General features: G+C 42.6%; 1 protein-coding gene, 1 long non-coding RNA gene and 1 other non-coding gene across 9 annotated transcripts in view; 2 read left to right on the top strand and 1 right to left on the bottom strand.

The window, feature by feature from the left end:
• FGF1 (fibroblast growth factor 1) overlaps window positions 1-2,910 on the top strand; it is a 102,931-nt gene extending 100,021 nt beyond the window's left edge. For 3 of the 5 annotated variants that reach the window (XM_036847964.1, XM_036847961.1, XM_036847963.1), the window contains one exon: window positions 318-2,910. In XM_036847964.1, coding sequence (XP_036703859.1) covers window positions 318-512 — 195 coding nt within the window. In that variant the 3' untranslated portion in view covers window positions 513-2,910. The remainder of the gene's footprint in view (window positions 1-317) is intronic. The other 2 variants (XM_036847962.1, XM_036847965.1) reach the window with 2 other exon arrangements.
• The window catches only part of LOC118892914, a 197,607-nt gene that overhangs the window by 87,702 nt on the left and 85,172 nt on the right, over window positions 1-24,733 (bottom strand). The window contains exon 1 of one of the 3 annotated variants that reach the window (XR_005019371.1): window positions 11,348-11,398. The exons of 1 other annotated variant lie outside the window; for it this stretch is intronic. This is a non-coding gene — a long non-coding RNA (uncharacterized LOC118892914). Of the gene's footprint in view, window positions 1-5,877; window positions 6,098-11,347; window positions 11,399-24,733 lie in introns of those variants that run through there. One more of the 3 variants, XR_005019369.1, reaches the window with a different exon arrangement.
• LOC118893762 lies at window positions 15,630-15,736 on the top strand. Its single transcript, XR_005019602.1, has one exon. It is a non-coding gene; the product is annotated as a U6 spliceosomal RNA (small nuclear RNA).

The following is a 24,733-nucleotide window of genomic DNA, read 5'->3' as shown; positions in this document are numbered from 1 at the left end:
TCTGCCCTTAAGGTACTTAAAGTCATTCAGGATTTCCCAAATGGGAGACTCTAGGGTCCTGAGCAGAGCAGATGTGAGGGGGAGCTTACATAATAGCAGATGTACCTTGAAGGCTCATTATGTACTGGGTCCTGTTCCAAGTCGTCATTTCTATCCTCAGAGATAGGTTCCGTTATTTTCCCAATGTCACTGAAGAAGAAACCGAAGCACAGAGAGCCTCACTAATTTGCCCAAGGTCACACAGCCAGTAAACAGAGGAACCCGATCTAAAACCACTCACTAATTATTCTACTCTTTCCTGGTTTTATTTTTTTTAGCAGACACCCAATGAGGAATGTTTGTTCCTGGAAAGGCTGGAGGAAAACCATTACAACACCTACGCATCCAAGAAGCATGCAGAAAAGAATTGGTTCGTTGGTCTCAAGAAGAACGGAAGCTGCAAACGCGGTCCTCGGACTCACTACGGCCAGAAAGCAATCTTGTTTCTCCCCCTGCCAGTCTCCTCTGATTAAAGAAATCTGTTCTGGGTACTGATCACTCCAGAGGAGCCCGAAGGGGTCCTCACCCGGTTGACCCCAAATTGTACCCTTGACCATTGGCTGCGCTAACCCCTGGCCCACAGAGCCTAAACTTGTAACGTGCTTCTAAACGCCCAGTTCACTTTTTTTTTGTAAAGCCCTTCACCCTGGCACAGTTTGGAACCGAGGGACCAAATGGCTTTTAGGGGCCAACTGGCTGGCCAGTCTGGGTCTGGTTTGGAAGTCCAGTTGCCTCTGGGCATCTGCTGCAGGCTGAGCCTCTTAATGCACGGGTGGAGCCAAATGAAGTGCGAGCAGAGGACTGCCAAGTGGGTTGTAACTGCATGCAATTCCCTCTACAGAGGGAACCCTGCCCGCAAGTCCCCTGAATATCTGGCACGACTCCCTTTCATCCTTTCAATCCCCCACGATTATTAGCAGAGAAGCTACGGCTACGTTAGAGGAAGGCAGCTTTCCTTGAGTGGAAACAGGGATGAATACATCCCCTCTCAGGAACAGAAGGGATTCAAATGGCAAGGGGAGACTGACTGGATTCTAGTGGGCAGCTTAGAAGGATGGGATCTCAGTGCGCAATGAAGGAAGGCTGAGAGGCTCAGGCACAGTAGAGCAGAATGAAGGCACAGCCTTGGGAGTCGTTACAACGCCTTGACTTCCCCAAGGTTATTCGGCAGCAGGAAGCCCCTGGATGATGATAGGAGGAGAAAAGAACTAGGTTCTTGATAAAAGCCAGGACGCTGGGTATTGGGAAATTCACTTGGGTCTGGGGAGTGGGTGTGGGAGTGATGAGAAAGGGAAACGTGGGCTGAGGGGACATTATCCTCCAAAGAGGATGATTCTAGAAGTGAGAAGGAAAGAGAAAGGGACGCCATGACCTGTGCTTGGCCACCAGAAAGCGGAGGCTTTGGGGTCCTGGGGCAGTGCTTACAAATCATATGGGCATCTTGTTTGACTGCAGGTTCTGGTTCAGTGGGTCTGCGGTAGAGTTTTCCCATTTCTTACAAGCTCCCGGGTGCTGTAGACGCTGCTGCCTCTCCCCAGCCCCCGTACTCTAAGTAGCAAAGTCCCTAAAAGCGTTATTCAAATGAAGGGGGCTCAAACCCCGACCCTCCCTGGCCACACCCTTAAAAACGCATGTCCCACGAATCTTCCCACACTCAGCCAGCGTCAGCAGTTATGCCTGAGTTAAGGAGTCGGGGTTTAAGGCACTTTGGCCCAATGCCTGTAAAATGCCCATTTAGAAGATATACAAAAGCATACTTCAAAAATGTTAAACCCTCACAAACAGCTTTTCCCAAGACGCCATTTGTGTGACGGTTACTTATATAAATACGCTTCCTGCTTAAAGTAAACTTGACCCAAGTGGCTAGCAAATTAGAAACACCATTCATCTCTGACATGATACTGTTGCCATGTAAAGGTTTTTAATAAGCCATTTAAATTTACTGTGAGACTATACCTTTTAGGCACATTTAAAAATATATAGCTCAAAGGCAGTTAAACTGATTAGCATTCAGCCACTGAGAATGATAATAATAGGATATGATATATAAGCTCCTCAATTATCTACTACTTAGACTACATTTACCTTAGAAAATGAGATTTTTCTTTGTTTTCCACTGTGCTGTTATAAATTTTCCTTTGCAAATGGGGATTCTTAAGCAATGATATAATTGTGCATAAAAACTGATGAGAACGCTAGCTCATGTTTCATAATGAATTGCAGCAATTATTAATTGAAAGGTAATTCCTTAACTGAACTGAACTATTTTGAATGGAAGAAAAATGACAATTTGTGAAAGTTCAGTGTGATACTACAACTGAGGAACTGAAACAAGTTAACGCTACAGTTATATCATTCTGCATTTGTACAGCAAAACGTTTCATAACTTTTTTTTGTTTCTGTAACTTGGATGAGACAATTTGATTTTATTTTAGTAAATCTTTGCAGGCAAGTTGGGAATAGTGCAGTGTGGCTTGACATCTCTTGACTATGAAGATTTGGCCAGAAAAAGGTACCCACAGAGGAAATCCAAGATATTTATAATGGTCCATAATTTTTAGCGTATGAATCAAATTCAAGTATAACATTGGCCAAAAAAAATGAAAGCTGTGGTTAACAGATGAGATGGAAGTCTGTGGTTGCAGAGACCCCAGGCATTGAGAGGAAATACTACTGTGACCTTGACAACCTCAGCCCAGTCGCTATTCGTGTTATCTGTTCAATGAATACGTAAGTGCCAACGGTGTGCCAGGCGTTTTACTGGGTCCTGGGGCTCCTGGGAACCTTGTCTGTCTGGTTTGCTGCTGTATTCTCTCCCAGGGCATTATATTTATGACGCAAGATGCTGAGGATTCATTTCTTTCAGTCAAGTAAAAACAGAGACTTTGTAGGTTCCTGCTGGATAAACAACAAGTCCCAGAAACCAAGGTTTTGGAAGAATTAGCAACCCCCAGCGTAAGATAAACCTCTATGGAAGTGTCAGAGGACATGGCAAGGTAAACCTAACGTTTCAACTGCAGAACCGTGTCAGTTCAGGGGGACCACTTTCAAGTCAGGAAGAAAAGGCTGTCCGATCTCGTAAGCAGGGAGTCAGCGGCAGCTGCCTGCTCCGTTTTGAACATGTTCTCGTTCCCCAAACATGGAGCATTCCTGTTGCTCTCCCTCTCCCTTGAGAAAGTCCTGGAGGCATCTGCCCATCAGATGCCTCTCGTGTGGATTCATCTGCAGTTGCAGGCCCACTGTTACGAACTGCCTGACATTCTGTACAAAGCATCAGGAACGTATATGCTTTGGGATCGTTTTCAATGTGGTGGTGGAGGTGGTGGAGATCTGTTTCCTTGGAAGGGGTGATCATTAAAGCCTCCTACGGCCAACAGTGTGGACTTAACAAAAAACTGACTGGAACATCACGTGTCACTGAAGATCAGGGTCCTTGCTTTGTGTTAGAGACAGAGCCCAGGCCCTCAGCCTTGTAGAACATACTGCTCAAATCAACCAAGTTCCTGGGCTACAAAGCAGACCTCTGAAGAGGAAGATGCCTGTCATTTTACATCACTCTCTCTTTTTTTTGCACCTTAAAAATATTAATAAATGTTCCACTTATAGGGGATAATGTCTCTCTGACTTATTGAGCATCATTATGTCTCATCTTCCTATTGAAGGACTTAGCCAGCATCCCTGAGGTGTGGCTGCTTGGTTTTCTACACTTAGCTTGTTACCAGATACGAAATTTTGAAGGCTGATAGGAAGAACAGTTTTCATTCTGTTTAGAAACCTAAGGCAATCATGGTGCTTTTCTAGGGATCCATTAGGGAAATATATTCAGGAAGCTTGCCCCCTGAAGAGCTAAGGGCCATAACTAACTCAGCTGACACTATTTCTTCATCCGTAGCCTATGAAATTATGCTACTATTGTAAAGCTGACCAGCTTGTGCTTCGGCAAAGACACAGTGACCTGAAAAGAATTTTAAGGACTTATTTACAATTTTAAGTCAATGGCAAGAGGTGCATCTCTTGCATCTCCAGAACCTTGATGTGGGGCTAGAGGTTTGCCCATCAGATTTTCTGAAATTATTATCACATTAAAAAACATCTCCTCAAATAAACTCCCGAATCTTATGACTTCTTATTCTTAGGAGGAAGTACACTATTGCCTAGACATTGGGGCAGAATCAGATCACACACATGCACACTCGCACACATGCAAACATATGCACACACTTACATATTCATGCATGCACGCTCACATATGCACATGCATCTATAAAAAAAAGTTGGGCGGTGTTTGCTCACTCAACGAATTACATATCACCATCAATCCCTCCTTTTCTTTTTAAAGTTGCCTAAGGCAGTATTTTCTTACTTTTTGGAGCTTGAGCGACCGTAAGAACTACATTTTTTCTATCCCATTTTCTAACCCAGCACATATATTACCTTTAACATACACACAACTGAAACCAAAAAATGTCACAAAATTATATATATGAAATGCTCTGAGATTTTTCTATTACACTCCCCTAAAAGAGGCTGGTCAAAGATCAATTAGATGGGGTCATGACATTCAGAGTCACAACCACAGTTTGAAAAACACTGGCTTAATGCAACCATTCTTCTTCCCAAAGATGACCAGACCCTACCAGGATCCTGTATTACGACTTTAGTGTTTTCAAAGGCACGGTCTGTTCTTGAATAAACAATACAAGGGGACATCCTGTTACCCACGAGCCATCTGTTTTGAGGGCATCGTGAATTCTTTTAGCTGGTTTGCTACTAACGCAATATGAATGCAATGATGCAGACCCCACGGGCAGCCACTGCTGCCTCCAATGCTCTGCTCTCAGAGCCCCGGAGACTTTGACCCTCTCCCCTGCTACGGAATTCTCATCACTTTGGGGCTTGAGGTCATTCCCTCCTTAACTCCCCCAGTCTTCACTTCATTCCTCTCTCTAGCCCCGACAATTCCTATTTCATAACCATTTCTAAACAATACATGAACAGTGGACTGAGCCAGGAAAAGGCTAGAAACCCAGAGCCTCTAAGCATCCTCCCCAGCCCCCATCACTTTTTGGAAATGACGCTCTTATCTACCTAAAAAAAAAAGAGTATACCATGCATGACTCAGTCACAAGATAAACATCATCACTACCAGACTACATCTTATTCAGAGATTCAAAAATTCCCATCTTTGCTGAACCAACCAAAAAGTGTAACCCTATGCCCTAAATGTTTGAGGGGGTGAAGGTGGCTGAGAATTGGCCTCCTATGGGTGAACTGGACTGCAAAGAGAAAAATGTAAATGAAGCCACCTTTCATATTTCTCCGAGTGACGTCCTGTCTGCCCTGTGGCAAAGGGGGGAGGGGAATCCCAAACCCTTAATTGCTTTTGGGTTGTTAGGATATTAATAAGCATGGTAAAAGTGACACACTAAACAAAGATGTGCCCTTAACTCGACTTTCACAAATTAAAAAAATGCTTTTCAGGAGCACTAGTGCAAAGTAAGAAGCCCAGCTAGGCAGTGGGACGTGTATGCTTTCCATTTCAAAATTACTAAGGATTTGTTTGACAAGCGTTAAAAGTTGAAATGATAGCTCATAAAAAGTGGCACACCGCCCCTCCTTCCTACTTGGCTCCCTAAACCTTCTCTTCACCCCCAGAAAGACTCTCTTTGCCACCATACATAAAATTTACTCTAAAATCTAGGCAGACAACTCAGCACCTGAGACGTGGGGATCTGACATCGGGCGCTCCAGACCCCAAGGATTCATCTAATATCCTCTCAGGTTACAAGGGAAATGTACTAAGTGACCCTTGGGATCCTTCTGTAACATGGTACTCACTTTGCGGTTGACATATTGACCATGACATACTACACTGTTAGCTTTCCACCATAGCTATAAAATTAAAGAGAGAAACCAGGTCACATGCAGCCTGAAGCTAGAGAGTGGATTTGCTTTAAAAAAACGCATATATTGTAGGACCTTGTTTTGGTGTTTTGGGGTCTTCTGAGGGGTCTGAGAATGTTTGTGATGTGGGGAGGGCGTACTTCCCAAATTGTTTCCTTCCTTCTTAGCTTCCCACTGTCACACAGGCTAAATTTATACACTCAGCAGCTAAACACTGGTGTCTATTTTATTATATAAACAAGCAAAACCTCACCATGTCCTTGATGTGCTTTTCTATCAGCCTTAATGAAGGGTTGGGCATTCCCTCTTTGGAACTGTGTTCATTTTCAGGATTTGGTGCACTTGGCTGCAGCTTTTGGGATGTAGCTGTAGGCAGGCAATTTGTGCAAATCATCACAGAAACACATGTCATTGTGATTTTCATATTTCATGTTTTCCTGCCTTAGGAGAAACATTTTTTGTCTGACCTAGAGATACATAAGAGCAAGATGTCAGATTATTTTACTGATTTGCCTTAGCCCCGAACATTTTCTCCAAAATAAGTTATAGGAATGTTATTCTGCATTAACATGTTTTGTGTAAATTGTAGAAGCAGGACTGCTCATAGCCTGGGAATGTCAACTGCATTCAGAGTTCAGTCAATTCCTATAGAAATGAACGGTAAAATCTATGGCATTCTCAAAATAGGAACACCTGCATTAGGATCCCTGAATCTGACCTGGGAAATGGTGTTTGTTTTAGAACTGGCCAGCGTATTTCTGATAATACAGGATAAAAACCCAATCCAGGGTGGTTGTGCAGAGAGGACAAATGAGAGAGAAACTGGTTTCTTTATCCTTGGTGCTACTGGAACATGTCACATAATATTTAATTGGAGTGAAGAAGAGAGATGGTTTTACAGATTGCTTGAAAATATGTAACTCCCAAGCAACTTAAACATCTGGGGAGAGTTCAATACGGCAGAAGCTTAGCCCATCCAATCCAGTCCGCAAGATAAACGGCGGCAATAAATTGAAAATGACGCATCTTTCCTCAGTTCCTCACTAATGCACCCACCGCTTATTGAGCGTCTAGCACTGGGTTAGCCAGGGTCTAATCAGGAGACAGAAACCATGGCAATAATTTAAACAGGAAAATGTTAATGGAAAGAATTTTTAACTAGTCTAACGGGATTGACTACAAAGGGGTAAAGCGATCTCTGAAGATAAGTGGAACAGCAGATGTAGGGAGCAGTTACTATCCCCAAGGCTGAGGAAAGTATTCAAGGAAGGAACAAATTTGCGAGGGGCCCTTCTCTGGAGAATGAGATTCAGACTTCACGGGCTATGGCCCACAGGGGATGGAGTATCTCACGACGGTGCTTCAGGGAGCTTCCCACTGGAACACTGGTAAAACTCCGGAAGCAACTTGCTGGGGTGCCAGTGACACTCGCTGGAGGTCGTGTACCACTAGGTCTCCAGCAGGAAGCTGCACAGTGGCCACTGGGCCAGAGGAGCAAGAAGAAAAGCACAAGAACCGCAGAGAAAAGCCCCTTCCTCTCGCAGTGGCCCTCCAGCGCCCTCTACTGACAAACCTTAAGCTGGTTGCTGGCAAAGGAGAAATGATTACAGGGTCCAGCTCCAGTATCAAAACATGATTTAAATACCGTGCTGGACACAATTAGAAGATGAACAAATGTGGTCCTCGCTCTTAAAAAGCTTGTGACAGCAGTGAAGAAAGTCTCTACATGAAAGCATCAAGTTTTTTCAGCTTTGTCCCCTTTAAAAAATGCCATCTTTCTAAGCCCTCTAAGCTTCTCTGTATGTTCAAGGTACTTCCTTTAGATATTGTTAAGTCAGTCACTAATTTAAATCACCCAAACCAATGTACTATCCACATACAGAAGAAGGTAACTCTGGGGTCAGACTGGCTGAGTTGGAGTCCTGGCTCTTCCATCTACTGACTTGGTAACTTGGGGCAGGTTACTTAATCCTCTGTCCTCTGTTTCCTCCTCTGTAAAATGAGGATACACATAGTACCAACGTCACAGGCTTGTTGGGAGGTTCCAATGAGATGGAGGCATGCAAGAATTTTTAACACAGTATCTGGCATATGATAAGGACTGAATAAACATTTGCTATTATTTTTATTAAAATATGATTATACACACTATGTAATATGATAGGGCTTAAAATGATCTTTTAGAGTCTCCATTTAGGTTCCCAGTGATTGTTTTCATGAACTTACATTTGGAGAGAGGTTGCTTCACAGCAATTCATTTGAAAAAGACACAAGAATCTTAATTGCCTCCCAGCTTACTTCTGTAAGGCACAGATTATGTTACGTAATTGTCCTATTGTAGTTTGAGCTGGTTAGGCCACATCTGGGCTACTGCGTCTCATTTTAGATGCTGCATATTAAGTTTCGCAAATTAAAAAAAATGTTACGTGGAGGCTAAAAGACGAAGAGTAAGGGGCCAGAAAAGCATATGCCAAAAAGACAGTGGAAGAAATGAGGTGAGTTCAGTCAAGGGAAGATTTAAAATGAGATATTATGGCTCTCTTCAGATCGTTCACGGGTCATTTTGTTTTTCTTGCTCATAGCCAAAACGAATACAGGTATTTGGAACTTGACGAGGAAGTGATTTTTGGTTCGGTATAAAGCAAAAAACATTTCTAACAACTACAGCCATTCCAACCATGGTTGAAGCACATCCACAGACAGTGACTGACATCTGCCACCCCTGCCTCGAAGCCTGGATGGGCACCTACGGTTGCCTCTGTGAGGCATCATCCAGGTCTCCCTTCAGAAATGACCCTCCCAGCTGCTGACAGTATTACCTGCAGATGGATGGCCTTGGTGAGGAGAGCGGCCTTGCCCAAGAGCACGCCCCTCTGAGGTGGCCTGCATATGTACATAACTGCCTGGCCAACTTCGGGCAGCCCTGAAGGATCATTCCAGCTTCAGACCTTCTCATAAAGTCAGCTGAGGCCTCTACACTGAGACTGCCTCCACTTCTCCTTCTGCCCTGTCCTGCTTCCTCCCTTCCTACAGGTGTTGATCCTAAGATCCCTAATAAACTTCTGGCATGCTAATCTTCATCACAGAGTCTGCTATCAGAGAAGCTTGCCTGTGACAACACTTATCCCGGATGCTAGAGGCACTGCTCTGAGCAGGATAACTGCAAAGGTCCCCCGCAGCCCCGTGACCCTACACAGTCTTTGGGTATCCAAAGCTGAATGTTCTAAGTCTATACAAAGTTCCAGCCTGTCTCTACTGCGTGCATCCACATGGATGATCCTCAAGAGAAATCTCGGCCTTCTTTCTAATCATCTGACCTGTGGCTGGCCTGATGTCACTGGGAGGGGCACCTGCTGAGTCATTAAATTGTTCATTCAATCACTTGTCCAGCCTTTCAACAAATATTTATGACGGCCCAAATATGCACCAGGCCTGGTGGGTACAACAGCGCACAAAGAGGCTCTCTTTTGGAGCTTACGCTCCAGTGACGGGAAACATATGAACATACTATTTCCCAAATTTCAGTCATTTGCATACTGCTTCCAAAATTTCTGCCTATGTGCCCATTGCCTGATCACGGTACTTCTTATTCATATGGCTTATGAAAGGTGGATTCACAGTTTTATCTACTTTAGGCCTACTGTAAGCAGAAATATTCACAAAGGGATAAGCTACTACTATATAGATTTTTTTTTTTTTTTTAGTATTTATTAAACACAGAACTTTCAAAGAAAAAAATGAACACCTGCACATCATCTTTCCCATATACATATGCCACACCCTAGGAAACTATTCACACAAAGGATCATACAGGGGAATGTAAAACTGCAAGTGTGACGGGTGTTTACAAAGGAGAAGTATTCAGTGCCCTCAGAATATATAATGGGGGGATTTAACTTCGCGGGCTTCCCTGAGGAAGTGAGCTGATATCTGCAAGAAGAGTAAGAGTTGACTAGGTAAAGAGGTGGAGTGTGTGCTGTGAAGAACATTCCAGATAGAGGCACCAGCATGTGCTAAGGCCCTGTGGCAGGAGGGAGCACAATGCCAGTGAGGCTCAAGAGTGGAAAGCATGGGGTAAACTGAGCCAGCCAGCAAGGTAGAGGCCAGCAATGGAAGAGGGGTAGGTGGACTCCACTCTCCAGCACGTGTAGATAACCAAGTGGAAGCCAAATATATCTACACCATCATTCTCTCTCCCCCCTTCCTTCCCCACACAACCGAATTTATATCACTTCTCTAGACCCTCTGCCAAAGAACACAAATAATCAGTATCAGCATGCATGTTTCTGGCCTGGGTTCAAATCTGGACTGCAAAATGTATTCCAGACTTAAAGCTTTGGGGGTTGAGGTTATATTTGTTAAATATTTAGATCTTCCCCTGAGGCTTTGATTCATTCCATCCAGCAGGTGAAGTACAGGAAAAGGTTTTTCTGTTCCCAACAAATCCCCTTATATCCAAAAGGGAAGCAAGGTTTGCCAGCATAGTCAAGGGTGAGAGAGAAAACAAGAAAGCAGTGATTGTGTGTTTGAGTTTCATTCATATGGAAAACATGAACTAATTAGTGTCTTCGTGCTGTTGCTTCCAGAGATTCTGAATTTAACGTTTCTGTCCAAGTTTGGGTAGCTATGCTATTAATCAGTCCAAAAACAAATGAAGCAGCTTAAAAAGAATCACACAACCAAAAACCACATCCTTTACAAGATAGAAAAACAGAAGGATAACTTAGAAACTCTTCAGGCATGGTGCCAGTTTCAGGGTTTGGGTGGAGGGGATTTGGCTGCCTGATGGAGACATCTTAATCTGGGTATGAAAATAGATTTTTAAAAAATGTTTACACAGATCTAATGAGGAAAACTCAACGGACCACATCACCCTTGCAGTAACTGGCTTCTAAAAGACCTATGTTCAAATAGCAACCCCAAAGAAAGAACAAAGAAACGAAAGAGAGAGAAAGAGAATTTAGATATAATAGATTATTTTCTGTCTCCAGATTCTGTAAGAACATGACTGATTAAAATAGCCATTCAGAATTTACCTCACTCCTTTTTCTAGAAGGCACAGAGACCTGCCTTCCTGACAACCAAACAAAGAAGAAAGTTCCTGCTGCTACAGAGAAGGGATTGTAGCAGATACTGGAGAAAGAAGGGAGAAAAGGGCTCTAATGAGCAATCCGCTCCCCAGCTGGGGAACATGATTTATGAACAAATCATTAGAAGGCAACAGGGGAGAGCGCTGAAACAAACGTGTACAGGGTGCAGCAGGAGCCCAGGTGGGAGGAAAGGTTCTTCCCAAGGGAGGTGGGGAAAGCTTCCCAGAGGTGGTGTGTGACCTGTGTTGGAAGAGATGAGCAGGTGTCTGCCAGGTGGGAAAGTGGGAAAAGGAAGCAGGACCACGGAGTCTCACCTCGCTCATGGATCAGGCACTGGAGAGTTAGCTTGTAACGGGTGAGTTATACACAGTCAAAGGCAGCCCTGAAAACCTGCAGGGAGATGGATACACCATCTCCCAGGAAGTCTCTGGCACGTGTTTGGGCAGCTATGTCATATGAACGTTGTAAATAAGTAAGCACTGTAATCACGCCGTGCCAGCAAAGCGCTCCCAGTACAAGCGGCCCAGAAAACGTGGGTAACAGCAGAGTCCTGCCTTGCCCTCTCCCCCTGGAAGCACATATGCATGGAGTAGACTGGTAGGCAGATCACCCACGCTATTTATCTTTCTCCTTTTTTTTCTCTCTCTTTCTCTCTTTATTCCCCCATCTCTCCCTCCTGGGTGAGCAAAGTTGGTTTCTTCTAAGTTACCTACATGTGTGTGATGTCACTTTCCTGCCAAATATAGGGCATCAGCTTGGAATTACCCAACTCTGCTATTAAGTATATGACTTCCCTAAGCCTGGGTTTCTCCATCTCTAATACAGGGAGAATATTAAAACCTTCTTCATAAAGTTAATGATTAAATGAACTAATCCGTGCAGACTGCATAGAACTCTGCTTGGTACAGGGTAGGTAGTCAATAACCATTCACTGCAATTATTATTACTCCAATCAGAGGAGACAGCGTGTGTTAGGACCTAGAAGTGCAAAGCAGAATGGTATGTCTAAAGGATGGTATTGCACCCTAACTAGCAAGAGGTGAGGCTAGTAAGGTAGGCTCTGGGGAATTTGTAAAAGTTCTTTATTGCAGGACTAAGTTCAGTCTCTGCCTTTGGGCAAGAAGGAAGCAATGGAGACTTCAAGCAGGTAAGTCATAACTCCCTATTTATATTAAACTGAGATACGTCTGGTTGGAGTATGGAAGAGAAGATGGGAAAACAAGCCAGGAAGCTACTGTAGGAGTTTGACCTTAAGATAATGAGAACCTCAACTGATGATGATGATGACGGTGGTGGTGATGACTGTCTTAGTGCGGTTCCACCAAAACAGATCCTGAGACCATGACATGGGTACAAGTTGGGAGCAGACCCCAAGAAGCACAAGTGAGGGAGGGAAAGTAAGACAGGGATGGCAGAAGGACCAACGAAGGTGCATCGCCGATCAGGTCACTGCTGTGGACTGGGGGGCGGGCTCAGTTCCCCTGGGAGCCTCTGAGAGATAGTGGAGAAGACACCTCAGCATTGCCCCAACAAGGAAAGTGGGTACTTATCCATTGATGCCATCCTTCTCTGGTCGTGAGCTTCCACTGGATGTGTAGTCCCGGCATTTCTGGGCTTCTCTGCCTCCCGACTGAGCAAAGTCATGTAACACCCAAGGAAGTCCTTGGGCAGAGAAAAAGAGGGAGGCAGGCCCCTGAAATAAGAAGCTGTCAGTCTGTATGAGGACTGTCCACCAGGACTGCACGCGAGCTCAGAAGTGGCTGAAGAGATGCAGCAGCGCATGATGATGACGATGATGATGATGATGGTACTAGCTACAGCAGGTAACCTTGTGAGTGCTTACTATGGGCCGGGCATGGTGCTAAGCACTTCATTTAAAGGCATTATATCACAGTCTTTCTCACAATCCCTAGAACATGATGATGCTATTAGTATCCCCATCTTATAGATGGGGAAACTGAAGCACCAGGAGGTTATGTGATATGTTCAAAGTCACACAGCTAGTAAGTGATGAAGCCCATGCTTGAGCTGATGTAGTCTGACTCCAAAGCCCACACCTTCAATCACCACTGTATACTGCCTCAGAGAGAATGGCAATGAGCTTGGACGAAGGGATGAATCTGAGAGTGGTTTAGGACAGTGCTGTCCAATATGGTAGCCACTAGCCATATGTGGCTACTGGGCACTTGGAAATGTGATCAGTGCAACTGAAAAATTGAAGCTGGAATTTTATTTAATTTTAACTAATTTTAATTTAAATAGCCATGCATGGCTACTGGCCACTCCATTGGACAATGCGAAGTAAAGATTTGGAACACCCTGCCCTTGAAGAAGGTGAGGATGACTTCGACCTTTACCAACATGGCAATGTTACAATGCATCATGAAATGTGTCACAGTTAATTAGTTACAAAGAGTATTTAAAATTCTGAAATTAATAAATTTTTTATTTTTGTATTTAAACAATATTTTAAAAAATCAAACTAACGTAGGTATATTGTTTTAAAAGTCATATGGTACTACAGGTTTTTAACAAAAACCAGTTGTCCCCCTTCCTATCGTACTCCTGGTTCCTGCTCCCCAGAGGCAACCACTTTCATTCCTTCTAAACATTTCTCCGGATACTTAACTTTGTTTTTCTAAACAACATGTTGATATTTCATTTCTTCATTTTTCTTCAATATTAAATAGTATCTATTGGTGTCATTCTATGGAAGATAAGGATTTAGCTTTTTACCCTAGCCCCCAGCCAGCTATATTATAGCCTCCATCCCATCCCAGTGACCTTCCCATCTTCCCTATATATTCACATGGCATTACTGGTCAGTACAAGATTCGATGTTTACATTACTAAAACTATGTAACCATTAGTTACAGATAAGCCACACGGATGATTGCATGTCTTTTCTTATACAAGTATGTTTTTCATTTCCTTCATTTTCAACTTTCTCATCACTAATTCAGCCCCAAAATTTCTGACAAAAGCTCTAATAAGCCTCTCAATACAATCAACCACATTATTTATCAGTTCAATTTTCACTGAGATGTCCCTCCTGGAGTCCTCTAATCTGTGAGGCTGCCCTCAGGGCCTCCTGTGGGACAATCTCCCTGTGACTTCCTCCACTATTTTCCTGGGATTTCTTGTGCCTCTCTCCTGTTTTAGCTCTGCTGCTCCAGGATCTCACGCAGTCTTCTTTTTTATTTAGTCCCCCAGTTTCAAATATTTCCTCCAGTAGCTCTGTTACAACCGGTCACATGAAAAGTTATTTTAAAAGAACTTTGTGCCTGAAAATGTCTTCATGCTAACCTTACACTTGGTTGACAGTCTAGCTGAGTATGAAAGTCTTAGCTGGAAATTATTCTCACTCAGAAACATGAAGGCATTGCTCTTTTGTCCCCCAAGCTTACAGTGCTGATGTGAGGAATTGTGATGCCGTTCTGATTCCTGATCAATTGAATATCACCTCTTTTCCTCTCTGGAAGTTTTCAATATCCTCTTTCAAACACGTCCAGTGTTTGAAAGGTTATAATAATGTGCCTTGGTGTGGATCTTTTTATTTATTGTGTTGGGTGTGCACTGGACCCTTTTAATCTAGAAATGCATGACCTTTTTGCACTAAGGAATTTTCTGGTAAAACGTCTTAATTTTCTTCTTCCCATTTACTCAGTTCTTTCTCTCTCTCACACACGCGCGCACACACACACACACACACACACACACACTCTCCCCCCCCACCCCCACCCCCACCTCTCGCAGTTCTATCTCTCTGGAGACCCCTAATTAATACAATTTGTTAAGCATGAAAATAGTAATACGATTTTGTAAAGAAAAGCCTAATTTTTGGAGATGCATGCTGAAGTATCTAGGGGTAAAATGTCATGATGTGTATAATTTACTTTACAATGGTTCAGATAAACACACGCACACAGATAAAGCAAATATGGCAAAAAGTTAACTACCAAATACGTGTGATGAGTGTATGGGTCTTTAGTATATTCTTTTTACTTTTCTATTCATAACTTCCCAGAATAGAAAGTCAAATCAAATAAGAAAATGAAAAATCAGAGCAGTAAGTAGGAACTGGCAGTGTTGGGGATTCATCTGATGCCTCTGGTAATCAAGTAGATGAAGTTTTAAAAGCTTCTGTAGAGAAGTGGGGTACACAGGAGACTCTTGAGCAGGAGGTAGGCAAGAACTATTATCAAGACTACTGCTCACCAGGAGTTTCGAGAGCTATACTGTCAGTGAAGGGATGGACCAAGAAAAAAAAGTCTATCCATTGGCCTACGGATATGGGTGTCCTCAGTTCTGTATTATGAGAAAGAAGAGTTTCCCTCTAAGAATTTATAATCATGAGCCTGTGCTCAAGTAGATTTGGGCTACAAATTTATACTACATGCCTGGCCTAAGAGCCCCTGGCCTTAGAAATTAAAATAAGACAATGGTCCACGATATTCCCTGGATGCCAGGAAAAGCAAACAAAAACCTCTCTGCAGATTCAAACCCCCAAATCAGGATGTACTATTTTTCCATGTTTAATGCGCTCCCAATCACTGGTTCATAATCCAAAAACTACTTATAAAAAGCTGAATGAGAGTGCTCACTTCGGCAGTACATATACTAAAAGTGGAACGATACAGAGAAGATTAGCATGGCCCCTGCACAAGGATGATACACAAATTCGTGAAGTGTTCCACATTTTTTGAATTGCGAGATTGGGATTGACATATATATGCTACTATGTATAAAATAGATAACTAATGAGAACCTACTGTGCAGCACAGGGAACTCTACTCAGTGCTCTATGGTGACCTAAATGGGAAGGAAATCTAAAAAAGAGGGAATATAGGTATACGTATAACTGATTCACTTTGCTGTACAGCAGAAACTAACACAACATTGTAAAGTAACTGTACTCCAATAAAAATTAATTTTAAAAAAAGTTGAATGAGACAGAGACAGCAGACACAATAACTTGTTCAGCAGCACTGCTGAACACCCAAGAACTTCAGGTGCTGGAAATACTAGATATTAATTGGATATAGACCATAAAATAAGCATAGTTAAAAACATTTTTCAAAAGGGACTTATAATGTGAGAAACAAAAAGACTATCGGACTTCCCTGGTGGCGCAGTGGTTAGGAATCTGCCTGCCAATGCAGGGGACACGGGTTCGAGCCCTGGTCCGGGAAGATCCCACATGCTGTGGAGCAACTAAGCCCGTGCGCCACAACTACTGAGCCTGCGCTCTAGAGCCTGCGAGCCACAACTACTGAGTCCACAGGCCACAACTACTGAAGCCTGCGTGCCACAACTATTGAGCCCACATACCTAGAGCCCGTGCTCCGCAACAAGAGAAGGCACTGCAATGAGAAGTCCGCACACCGCAACAAAGATTAGCCCCTGCTCACCACAACTAGAGAAAGCCCACGCGCAGCAACAAAGACCCAACACAGCCAAAAATAAATATTAATTAATTAATTAATTTAAAAAAAAAGAAGACTATCATGGGCCCTAGGCAGATTTAATTCAGAAAGGAATAAAATAGAAATTCAAATGAAAAATAGAGATATTGAAATTAACAACCAAATGGGTGGACTACTTCCAGACAACTGAAGTGATCGTGAAACGCTCACAGAGATAATAATGATAAAACATGATTTTAAAGAAGTTTTTTTAAAGAGCAACCCTGGAGAGAGTCTGAAAGAAGAAGAAGAATGAGAGTTTACTCTCAAAAAATTGTCACAGTAAAGGGTAAGAATTGAGAGTTTATGTCTTCCTGGCCTGAGGTAATGCCCAACTCTTACAGCTATAGCTGTAAAAAGAAAAATAACAGTGGAAAACCACAGCCTTACCAGCTAAGGTGCCAGAGATCAGAGTTCAAGGCTGAAAATGCAGCTAGAAGTCTACAGGAAAAATACTGGCAGCAAAAAAAAACCACAGAAGGAGTATACAACTCTGAGTATAAACTCTGCCCAAATCCCTGGCCAAGAGCTAAACTATGCATGTGTAGGAGGAGGCCCTAAGCGGCCTGGTGAAAAAGTGAGCAAATCTCCTCCTGAATAACAGAGCTATGTGCAGCCCTATCTGTGAGTCTGCTGCCTTTTTTTTTTTTTTTTTTTAAACTGAGTAAACTTTCCAACCATGCACAAGTCAGGTGCCAGAAAGTTGGATCTTATAAGCTTGAAATATAAGGGACAGAGCCCCAAACCAGCCAAATAGCTGAAAATTAGGCAGAAGGGAACCCCTAGAAGAAAATCAAAAAAGAATGACCGGGCTTCCCTGGTGGCGCAGTGGTTGAGAATCTGCCTGCCAATGCAGGGGACCCGGGTTCGAGCCCTGGTCTGGGAGGATCCCAAATGCCGTGGAGCAGCTGGGCCCGTGAGCCACAATTACTGAGCCTGCGCGTCTGGAGCCTGTGCTCCGCAACAAGAGAGGCCATGATAGTGAGGGGCCCACGCACCGCGATGAAGAGTGGCCCCCGCTTGCCACAACTAGAGAAAGCCCTCGCACAGAAACGAAGACCCAACACAGCCATAAATAAATAAATAAACAAATACTTTAAAAAAAAAAAAAAAAAGAATGACCTCCATCTCTGTTGAAATCCTTGACTAACCAGCAAATCATAAAGAAACAGGAAAAATCACAAAGGACCAGGAAAAAAAGTAGCAATGGAAAGCCATAAGAATACAGATATTAGCTGCTGCATATCAGAAGGGTGACAAAGTTTGCAGTTGGAGTCCAGACAAGTTAATTGACTACTAGAACCAATTATATATCTATATCTATCTATCTATATATATATCTGATATATATATAAGATGAATACAACAGAATCTACAGTTGCCATAATGTACTATCTACAAGGCCCAATTTTCAGCCAGAAGTTACTACACATGCAAAGAAATATTAAAGTGTGCTCTGTACTCAGGGGAAAGGGCAGCCAATAGAAACTGACTCTGAAAGGTTCCAGATGTTGGGTTTAGTAAACACAGACAAGCAGTTATTATAAATATGTTCAAAGAATTAAAGGAAATTGGGGTATAATATCGAATGAACAGCTAGGAATTCTCAATAGAGAAATGGAAACTAAAACAAAACAAAACAAATGGAAATTCTAGAGGTGAAAAGTAAAAAACTGAAATTTTAAAAGTTTACTAGATGAGCTCAACCACATTTGGGGGTGGCAGAACAAAGAATCAGAGAACTTGAAGACAGAAAAATAGAAGTGCCCAAACAACAGACAGAATAAAGACTGGGGAAAATTAAGGAGAATCCCAGAGATCTGAGGGTACAATGTCCAAATGTTCAATACATATGAAATTGGAATTCCAAAGGATGAGGAGAAAGACAAAGGGCCAGAGAAAAATATATGAAGAAATAATTGTTGAAAACTTCCCAAATGGGCACAAGGAAACTCTTAGGGGTGATGGAAATGTTCTGTGTTTTGACTGTGGTGGTAGTTCCATGTGTGCATACCTTTACCAACACTCATCTAATTGTACAATTTAAACAGCTATGCTTTATTGTATATACACTGTATCTCAATAAAGTTCAAAAATGTAAATGATGAAATACACCTCTCCTGTCCACTAAAAAAATCCTTACAGATGGGTTAAATATTATGGACACATCTAAAGAGAGAATATGGGTAAACAGAAAAATAAATCTGAAGAAATTAACCAGAACACGGTGAGATCAATGAGAGGTCAAGAGACAAGGAAAACAGAATGAAAGGAAGAGCTGTGGTATGAGAGATGAGTGGAAATGTGGACTGATGGTATCTGGAGCGATTTTCACTGAGAATTTTCCAGTTTTGATGAAAGACATGAATCCTAAGGTTTAGGACACCTAAGAAGTCCTATGCAGTATAAATAAAACTATATCCACATCTAGAACCACAGTTGTGATTATCGAGAATGCCATAGAGAATATCTCAAAAACAGCTAGAGGAAAGAGTGATTATCTATAAAGTGGCATTTATACTGGCAGCAGACTCTTCAGCACAATAGTGGCCAAGAAAGAGTAGAATCTGGTCTTCAAAATGCTGTGAAAAAATAAATAACCCACTCCCTGCTGGTACCTCGTAACCAGCTGGAGTCATTTCTGAACAGCACCTTCTGTTGTGAGCTTTCTTGTTACCTCTTCACTCCCAGTCCATCAAAATATGTCCAGTCTCTTAGGCTATTAAGGGATTTTATTTAAAGTAAACGGTGTTAATGCACTGAGAGTGTTAATGATTTAATACTGTGGACTGCCTGTGTTGACTTAAGCCATTTTTATTATAAAATTACTTAAATACACACAAATATATAAAACTGGGTATAAACTCTTATGCTTACAGTTCTTACACGACTATTAAACCAAAATTATAAATAAGCATATGTGATTTATTTTTAAAGAAATTTTAAAAAATTGCAATGCCAGTAAAATCCAAAATACAGACATAAATGTGATAGATACGATTTTGCTGAGATTAAAGAACTGAAACTGTGTTTAATGGCAGGAAGATATAGTTGTGTGTCTTCTCTTTTACCAAAGGAGGTTCAGTGTGATGGGTCTGGAGTCAGGCTGCCTGGGCTGAACTCCCACCGTGTGATACGGGCAAGTGACTTAATCTCTTTAAGCCCCACCCCTCCCTGTAAAATGAAGATGATGCGTACCTACTCAGAGGGATGTTGTGAGGATTAAATGCAACAACACGAGCAAAGTACTTAGCCCACAAAAAGGGGTTTATAAATTATTACTGTTGTTGTTGTAATTTGTTCTTTTTGATAATAAACCCATTATATCGTCTACTCCATTATTTTGAAAGGCTAATCAATTTAATGCGGTACCCTAAAATACAAAACCAAAAAAATTCCATTCAAGGACAAAAATCCTAATGAACGTAGGACTTACAAAGCTGGCTCTTTGCTGCATCTTTGCGTGTGATGAAAAAGGTACCAACTATAGCAGGCTTTTGAGATTGGAAAGCCTCTGTTAGCGGGAGCCGCCTGAGTACTCAGTTCACACACCCTGTTTTCTCTTCAGTCTACCCTGTGACAGGATGTCAATGGCCTTCCTTCAGTCCCACTGTGAGCTTAAACTCCCATGCAAACCTGGGAACTGAAAGAATATGGCCAGACTGCGTCACAAGGTAATCATGCAGGCGATCCAAAATAGGTTTACAGCCCTTTTTAAAGATCCTCCCAGAAACAGAAAGACACACACACACTACCACCATCACCACTCTCAGATTTAACAGCTTCCTGGAAATGAAGAGATTTAAGCCAAAGGAGTCCCTCCAGGGGTGAGAATCCTAGACCTGGTGACAGGCTGTAGCAGGAGGCTGGAAAAGGGAGGGTTTGTCATCCTTTAGGGGCAAAGAATGCTTACACGTTAAAAACAAAAAACAAACAAACAAAAAACATACAAACAACAACCAACTCAGTCTACCAAGAGGGCAAGCTCAACCATGCAGAAGAAAATCTTATCATTTTAGTCTTTATGGGATGGCAATTTATGATAAGAAAGGCTGGGCTGAACCATCTCTACAATGTTTATCAAGGGAAATTTAATAAGCAAACTAGCAACGTTGGAGGAGAAACTTTTCACTACTTAAAAATACAACCATTTTTAAAAAATGACTTTAGCTCCTATCGTATGCAAATGCAGTGACTTAAATTATAGCTATCTCTTAATTAAGGAAAGTCTATCAAGCTCTTGGTCCCAAAGGTACATCCTTGAAGGTAATCAAAATCTATTCCCCATACTTATAGTTTAGGTTGGCCCTACTGCCAATTATTCTGAACGGATAAGGAATTAGCTGAGTTATCTGAGTCTAGGTAGGTGCAGACATATCTTACAAATAAAAGCAGATTCTTCTGAGTGAGAAACTTGGCACTTTCTGCCTCTATCTTTAAGCGCTCTCTCCTACTGGCAAGGCAAACGTTGGTGAAATGTAGCAAAGACCACATAAAGTAGATCACATGAAATACTTAACAAAGACCACTTTGACCCAAGCAAGCCATCATACCATGGCCTGAGAAAGTGGCACACAGAGATTGGCTCCACTGGTGGGCTCCAGCCCATCACCTGGATTCCACTTGCCCTGTATCCAAATTGTGACTGCCTTCCTCCTCCTCCGAGAATCCTGAGGCAGCTAATGAACAAAAAATTGGTGGAATTCCTCAAATCCTTTAAGAACACTAAGTACAAAGAACAGTGACTAGACTTAGATCAAACAACAGATTCTTAGAAAACAGAATTCTCACATATACCCCCCCCATGGCGCCAGTTGCCAATTTAAACTAAAATATGGGAGTGGCCAAAGAATTAAAAGCAAGGACTCAAACAGGTACTTGTACATCCATGTTCACAACTGCACTATTCACAATTGCCAAAAGGTGGAAGCCACCCAAGTGTCCATCAACAGATGAACAGATAAACATAATGTGGTACATACTATTCAGCCATAAAAAGGAACGAAGCAATGATACATGCCACAACAGAGATGAATCTTGAAAACACTGTACTAAATGAAATAAGCCAGACACAAAAGGACAAATATTGTATGATTCTACTTATTTGTGATATCTAGAATAGGCAAATTTACAGAGACAGAAAGTAGGCAAGAGGTTAGTAGGGGCTGGAGGGAATGGAGAGTTACAGCTTAATGGTTACAGAGTTTCTGTGTGGAGTGATGAAAACGTTTTGGAAACAAATAGTAGTGATGGTTGCACAACACTGTGAATGTAATTAATACCATAAAACTATGCACTTAAAAATGGTTAAAGTGGCAAGTTTTGTGTTATATGTATATTTTTTTACCACAATTTTTAAAAATGAGAGACTCAAGTCACTGAAAACAACCCAAATGTCCTTCAGCAGGTGCCTGGATCAACAAACCGTGGTACATCCATAAATTGTAATAAAATTGAACAAACTATCGATACACACAACAACTGGGATTAATCCCAAGGGCATTATGCTGAGTGAAAGTAGCCAGTTTCCAAAGGTGACACACTATAAGATTCCATTTAATGACATTCTCAAAAAGAAAAACTCGAGGAATGGAGGACAGACCAGTGGTTGCCAAGGGTTGCAGATGAAGGGAAGTGTGTGCTCCTAACGAGATAGCACAGTGGTTTTTTTGGGGGGTGATGAAGCAGTTCTGTACCTGATTGTGGTGGTAGTCATATGAATCTAAGCATACGTTAAAATTCAGAACTACTCATCAAAAGGTTTGCAAAGTGAAGTTTAAACAAACAGTGGGGTAAAAGGAGAAATAGCACTAATTGCTATCACTGGTCTTTGTAACCTCTGATCACTGCCTCCTCTCTTGCACCTCCCTGTATTTCCCATGGATTTCTCTACCTCTTAAAATACCCAAAGATCACAGTCTGGAAAACATGTTTTGTAAAATTATAATGAAGGGTGCATATTGCTATTCCTAGAAGGAGTTCTTTTCCCTGCACCTCATTCGTCCACATGTAATCACACTGTTTGTCTTCCTAGCCTTGATACCTTTCCTGGACAAAACCTGATTCACTTGGTAAAAAAAATGTGGCTGTGTCCAGGTGCTACCGTCCACAGGGTCCTGGAGAGTACCAGAGCGCACATCTACCACGACACAACGCTCAGAGCGCTTCCTCTGAGGTCCAAACTTGGCAAATTTGCGTTCTCGCAGTGGAGCTTCCTAGATCGTTTAACAAGGACAGTCCCCCCCATCCCAAACCTTCTGGTTTCAGGACTATGAGTGCCTGTAAGGAGCCAGTCCCACAAGAGCCCACATCTAATGCTCCATCTAACAAACACCAAAAAGCTGTGGGAAACTTTGGATCCAAACCAATGGTCTGCAGGAGAAAAACGGGAAGAGAAAGCTCCCAGCTAGCTCATGTTTCTGTGGCAATTCATGCTACACTGGCAGCCCTGGTCTTCGGAAGCCTCTGGAAGCCCCTGGGGCATTATTTATGGAGGATACAGACAGCTACAGGCTCTGGGTGGGAGCTGGGCAGATGGGAGAAAGCGGACAGAGAGGGACTGGCCTGCTCGATCTCATCATGTTCTCCCTCACCTCTCCCCGCTGGGTGGGGGTGTCACCCAGTGAAAGAATACTTTCCAAGCAAGCCATTCATCAGGTTCCTAATTTAAAAGTTGGAAAGCGTAACTCTCGAGCTGGTTTTGCCATCTTCCGACACCTCATTAACCTCGTCACTGTTCTTCTGTCGAGGGCAAGAACCTCGGGAATTACTACAGAGGTTCCGTCCTGAACACTCAAGCAGAAAAAGAAACAGCAGCACTTTGCCCGAAAAAGAACCCCCCCATGTGACCACAAGAGTTGTGCCACATCACAAATAAAACAGGATGGACATGACAAGGAGAAGAAGATCTACTCAGACTTCACTAAATTTAGGAATATTCATCTTTATCCAGAGAGAAATAGAGGAGGAATAATAAATAATAACCAATTTTTCATAGGCCTTTCTAGTAAAGGGGAAGATGTTACCCCACTTCTCTCTGAAGGAGACAGCTGAGAAGAAATAGCCAGGGATTTGAACCATACTGTGTACCAAAAAGCTGCACGTCTTGTGAATTTTGAACTGAGTCCAAGTATTTCTTTTTTTTTTTTCCTCTCAATGGCAAAACTAAACTTCGGGGTTTTTTTGTTGTTGTTTGTTTGTTTGTTTAATTTATTTATTTTGTCTGTGCGCAGGCTTTCTCTAGTTGTGGCGATCAGGAGCTACTCTTCGTTGCGGTGCGTATGCTTCTCATTGCGGTGGCTTCTCTTGTTGCGGAGCACAGGCTCTAGGCACACGGGCTTCAGTAGCTGTGGCACGTGGGCTCAGTAGTTGTGGCGCACGGGCTTAGCTGCTCCACGGCATGTGGGATCTTCTCGGACCAGGGCTCGAACCCATGTCCCCTGCGTTGGCACAGGTGGATTCTTAACCACTGCGCCACCAGGGAAGCCCTAAACTTAGGTTTTAACTACACAAATAAAGCCTAGGAATATAGTTCAAACTGAAACTATGTCCATTTATTTTCTGAAACAGATAAAATGAAATATAAAAACATTCACTCAACCAAACAAATATTTCTCTGTCTGGTATCATGGACACGGGAGGAAGCTACTAGGCTCTACTGGAGCAAAAGCATCCAACTCCATCTCATTACTGGTGAGAATTTGGCGAGACTTAGGGAGAAGCCCAAGGGAAGAAACTAAAACTCTAGGTCTTATCTGAATCTTGGGCATTCTCTCTTGCCCACAAGATCCAGAAGCCCTTCCTTTCTTGGTCCCCTATAAGAGGAAAGTTACAGAGCCCATTCCCACCACCACCACCAAAAAAAAGAAGAAGAAGAAATCAAGAGGCCAGAAGATGAATTCTAACACTTACCTATCTCCTTTGGCCTAGAGCAAGTCACCAGGGCTGTGACACTGCTGTCCAGCCTCTTGGATCCCCTCCAAAAGGTCTAGTGGGTACCTTCGTCAATCTGAACAGAATGGAAGGGATGGGAAATGTGGCAGACACAGCAAGGCCAGATATTTTCTCTCTCCTACTTAGGAATTAATGGTGCATGTGGACAGATTGCTAGACAAGCTGGAACACTAATATATTCCGGAAATGTTGACATCCTAGGCACAAAATATCGCAAACTGGTGATCTGTAGAACAGACAGAGGACACGTGAATGAGCCACCGGCTCTCTCCTCCGAGAGCA

This window comes from Balaenoptera musculus, chromosome 3 (assembly GCF_009873245.2).
Source record: "Balaenoptera musculus isolate JJ_BM4_2016_0621 chromosome 3, mBalMus1.pri.v3, whole genome shotgun sequence".
Lineage (NCBI taxonomy): Eukaryota > Metazoa > Chordata > Mammalia > Artiodactyla > Balaenopteridae > Balaenoptera > Balaenoptera musculus.
The sequence above is the reverse complement of the archived record's forward strand: the minus strand, read 5'-3'. Positions and strand labels throughout refer to the sequence as shown.